Source organism: Clupea harengus, chromosome 17 (genome assembly GCF_900700415.2).
Source record: "Clupea harengus chromosome 17, Ch_v2.0.2, whole genome shotgun sequence".
NCBI lineage: Eukaryota > Metazoa > Chordata > Actinopteri > Clupeiformes > Clupeidae > Clupea > Clupea harengus.
In genome coordinates, this window is record NC_045168.1 from 26,352,939 (window position 1) to 26,357,669 (window position 4,731).

The following is a 4,731-nucleotide window of genomic DNA, read 5'->3' on the forward strand; positions in this document are numbered from 1 at the left end:
ACACTGTACGATGGACAGAGTACACTACAGAAAACCTACAGAAAATACATTTGTTTGTGTGTGTATGTAATGAAAATGTATTGTGTTCAGAACGGACTGAAGAAAAGTTGGTTCATTTAGCTGGTGTGATTTGTATTTGTAATACTAAATCTCCTACAGTCATTGTGTCTTTAAATGAAGAATCATTGGGTTCCACCTTGGATTGTAGTCTGACCTGACTCTGATGACGCTAGCTCATAAATAGAAAAAGGTTTTAAAAAGATCAAGCATGAGGTGTAACCATGATGTCACGATGTCTCATAAATACCATGTGGGCAGGTGACGAAAGGAACAGAAAAGGAGTGGGGTGGAGAGAGTGAATACTAAAGTGAAAGGGCATATTGATTATTTCTCCTCACACAGCAGCCCGAGCTCTGTATCGGGTCTCCATAATGATGGCACCAATATCCTGCATTCCATTTGCGACCCCTTTTAACGCGCAGAGTACGTCGATCAAGCGATTACGCCTCACGACGCCGAGTCTAACTACAGCCCATCTCCGACTCCACGGCCATTACTGCTCTTTTTATGAGTTGGGGAGAGAGATGAGAGAGATGGGGGGTGGTGGTGGAGGAGCGGTGGAGGAGCAGAGGAGGAGGAGGAGGGAGAGTATATCAGAGATGTTGTTCTCCAGCCCATTACTCCCAGATAGAGCTGAGCGCACCCACCCAGAAACCTGTGATGAATGCAGGGAGACTGCGATGATGGAGAGTCCTGTCACCGTCCAAATTGACATGTTAATTCACGAGTCACGCCAGAGTGTGCAGTTAGACCACTTTATTTCATCTGTACAGCTATGTGATATAGACGGGAGACACATCAATACAAAAAAAAAAGAGACAAATGCATACAAAAGAGGTTTGTGGAACTATAACCACAAATTAGAACGAACTCAGTGCCTCGAACATTCAACAGAGGTCTGCACAGTAGCAGAAGCAGGAGCACTCGCCAGGGACTATGTGTAAAAAGTGTGACAGCTTTGGTTCGAAACATTTGAGATTGTGGCGCATTCTGCAGTACGCAACTGTTGTCAGGGTAACAGTAATGCTTTGTTTTAACTGGCAGCTTCATTAAATGTGGATCGTGTGGAGTATGTGTTTCAATGCGATACAACATGCAGCAGTTAAGGAGAGTGTTTCTGTGAAGAGAAAGACAAAAAAGGGACAGGTAAATAGATAGACGACAGGGCAAAGCACTGAGAGATGAGACGTGTGTGTGTTTGTGTGTGTGTTTGTGTGTGTGTGTTTGTGTGTGTGTGTTTGTGTGTGTGTGTTTGTGTGTGTGTTTGTGTGTGTGTGTTTGTGCATATGTGTCTGTGTACATACATGCACGTGTCTGTGTTTCGCAAAAAGAGTGTACACCCGTACACATGTGCATGTCTTGAGTCAGGAAGGGGAGCATGGACCAAACAAGAAGAAGAAGAAGAAGAAGAAGAAGAAGAAGAAGACTCAACAGGAGCTGCATCAGGACCAAGCAGAACAGGAGGCAAAACAGAGTTGACACAAGAAGAACAGGGGGCAAAACAGAAGATGTCTCAATCGATCGCTCAGTCTGTAGGCAGCTCAGTATCCCATGAATCCTCCATACCTCTTCTCCATCTGCGGCTCTTGCTCTTCTTCCCCCTCCTCTTCCTCCACCCCCTCCTCATCCTCCCCTGGCGAGCGCCTCATGAAGCCCCCGTATCGCTTGCTCTCCTCCAGCCACTCGGGCCAACCCACCCGTCGCATGAAGCCCCCATATCGCTTCTGCAGGGGTCGTGCCCCCCCACTCAGTGAGTCATAAAGCCCGGCCCTTCGCATGAAGCCCCCGTAGCGTTTGGCTATGCCCTCGGCGGCCTCCTCCCCGCCCTTTGCACTGAGCAGCTCCCTCAGCACGCTGAGAGAGTCCACCCCCTTCTCTCCGTCTCCCCTCTCCGTGCGAAACGTCAGGATCTCTCGGCCGTGGTCGATGTCGTCGGGCTCCAGGCCGTACGTCTCGTCGCTCTTCTTCATGAACCCGCCGTAGCGCTTCATGAACCCGCCGTAGCGTTTCATAAACCCGCCGTAGCGCTTCATAAAGCCGCCGTATTTCTTGGCCAGCTGGTGCAGCTGGGCGTCCTGCTGCTGCTCCGGCTCGGTGGGGAGGTCCTCGCTCTCGGCGGTGGCGGCGGCGGCGGCCGTGGCAGCTGTGTTGGAGCTCTGCAGGAGGTCTCGGCACGGACCCCATGAGCTTCCGCCGGAGAAGTCGGCCGCGCACTGCCACATACACATCTGGGGAAGGCACACAACGGGTGAATGAAAATGAGAGTCATTACAGTTGATGTGCCTCGCTGTTGTTCAGGCTGTGGTTGTGAGCTGGCCATACACACATCACTGTGCACATCAAAGGCTTTTAAGGCCCTGGCTCTCATTTGTGCACACACCCACACACACACACACTGGGGCTTTATGGCGTACACACACACACACACACACACACATTTAAACACACAGAAAAGTAAACCACATTCATTCTAGTGTTTTAAACCATTCAGGAACCCAGGGACCTCAAATGTATATAATTACCCTCATTTAGTGCCCAGAGCAGGGAACAAAAAACAGTGGACACCAGGGTGTTTTGACATATGACCATTCAAGCATGTGTGTGTGTGTGTGTGTGTGTGTGTGTGTGTGTGTGTGTGTGTGTGTGTGTGTGTGTGTGTGTGTGTGTGTGTGTGTGTGTGTGTGTGTGTGTGCGTGTGTGTGTGTGTGTGTGTGTGTGTGTGTGTGTGTGTGTGTGTGTGTGTGTGTGTGTGTGTACATGTGTTCTACCTAATGCATTGCCTTCTCTCGGCACTTTTATGTTGTGTATTACTGCAGCCTGCTGGCACAAAGTAGAACTGAAGAGACACTCCCTTTCTTTCTCTCTCTCTCTCTCTCTCTCTCTCTCTCTCTCTTTCTCTATCGCTCTCTCATACACAAACACACAAACACACAATTGGGAGCCACTACATTAAAATATCAAATTTGAGTTTATGCACAGATCAAAGCATCAGCAAAATGACTCATGTTGTTTGACTCCAAGTCACATTTGATTTATGTAAATATCACCAGACTTGTTTCATATTTAAATTAATTTACGTCCAATGTGACCTCATGGTCATTCTGATGTTTGTGTCTATGGGCTACTCTTATTCAGGACCCTAAATCAAAACACTCTTGTTTGCAAAATAAATCCCAAACCCCATGAAAAGGACACTTGAATGTACTTCGTATACTTAACGCTGTTATTGGTCGAGTCACATTTTGTGATTGCATTTTAAAATGGTAGACTGATCTAAGACGCAAAAAAACTATTTCAATGGTTTAATTTAAAACTAAATGGATTCACTCCCATTATATAATTACAAATACTAAATAGCGTTTTAGGAAATTGCGTGATCCTAAATCCGCGTGGAAAGCATATGTTTACAAAAAGAAAAGTAAATGGATTATGAAGACTTTTTGAAATAATTAGCTTTGCAATTTATGAAATCAAAGCGCTGTTTTTGTATATGTACATTTTTCTTACATCTCCATTGTGGCTAAAGAGAGACTGTGGCGAAAATACAGCATTATTTTACGCACCGTGCTCTCCATCGATCACTCACGACGCGCGGGAATAAAGGAATAATTGCCCTCCTTACAAAACCGAATACAAGTTAAGTTGTGAGACAGAGTTTAGATAATAACTGTACTTACAGTTGGGTTGATGTCGGATTTTCGAAAGCTCTCCTGCACTGCGCAGTACGCACAGTCGGTGCCACAGTCCGCTTGAGCCGTAAGCGCGAGGTATGCGCTTAAGATAGCCAGACAACAGAAGTTCATCGGTACCGCCATTGAGCTGAACGGATGATAAATACTTTAGTATAGATATCAGATATGAAAGCTCTTTTTCAATACGTTAAAAACATCTACAACACAACAGAAAATAAATACTAAAAGATTACGTGTTGCATTGTACGCCTTGTCTTATGATATACTTGTCAAAACAATGTACAGACTTTTCCCGCACACAAACATATCATATACATTTATCATTTAGTACATGTGATAAAATTCTGCATCATGAGGCCTAACTTGGATACTCACTTCTTCTGATTTGCGCGATCTGACGGTGCCCTTAACTTCTGTTGCGCTCCGATGTGGGCTTCGTCTTGCAGACCAAATGAAGACACTAGATCCCCAAGCTCAACAAACTGGACGCAAGTGTGCTTGTCAAGGGGTGCGTGTATTTGAAAGACAGAGCGAGAAAGAGTTTGAAAGATAGAGAGAAGCTCAGCACAGCGCAGTCACTGTTTAAATTGTGTCAGTCTCGGGAGCTTTGCGCAGCAGTCGGCTCTATGCTACATCAGAGCGCGTTAACATGCGACCTTGCTGTCTTGTGTGCGCGCAGTCTCATCTTTAAAAGCAGCGACATGTAGCGCAGGAGTGATTCCCTCTAGTCGGGGGAAAGTTACAACTGACGTTAAATGACGCACACAGAACTCACGGGGGTGGGAGGTGTCCACATTCTGAAGAGAATATAATAGGATCGAGGTCAGGCTAAAATATCACCCATCACTCATAAACTTATATTATGATAATTTAGTGATGCGAGATGCACACATTTGGCCTCCCATGACTCTTGGTATGTATTAACTAAATATATGCCATTATACAGCTCTCATACCGTCTCTCCACATCCTTATAATCA

At 45.8% G+C, this 4,731-nt stretch overlaps 1 protein-coding gene across 1 annotated transcript; it reads right to left on the minus strand.

The window, feature by feature from the left end:
• Nucleotides 1–1,311: 1,311 nt before the first annotated feature.
• On the minus strand, nt 1,312–4,500 carry LOC116224410 (proenkephalin-A-B-like). The gene is made up of 3 exons (XM_031584027.1): nt 4,128–4,500; nt 3,738–3,879; nt 1,312–2,288 (listed from the first exon to the last, which is right to left on the minus strand). The coding sequence occupies exons 2-3, from the start codon at nt 3,873–3,875 to the stop codon at nt 1,602–1,604; spliced, it is 825 nt and encodes a 274-aa protein (XP_031439887.1). The 5' UTR covers nt 3,876–3,879; nt 4,128–4,500; the 3' UTR covers nt 1,312–1,601.
• Between the last annotated feature and the right edge of the window lie 231 nt (nt 4,501–4,731).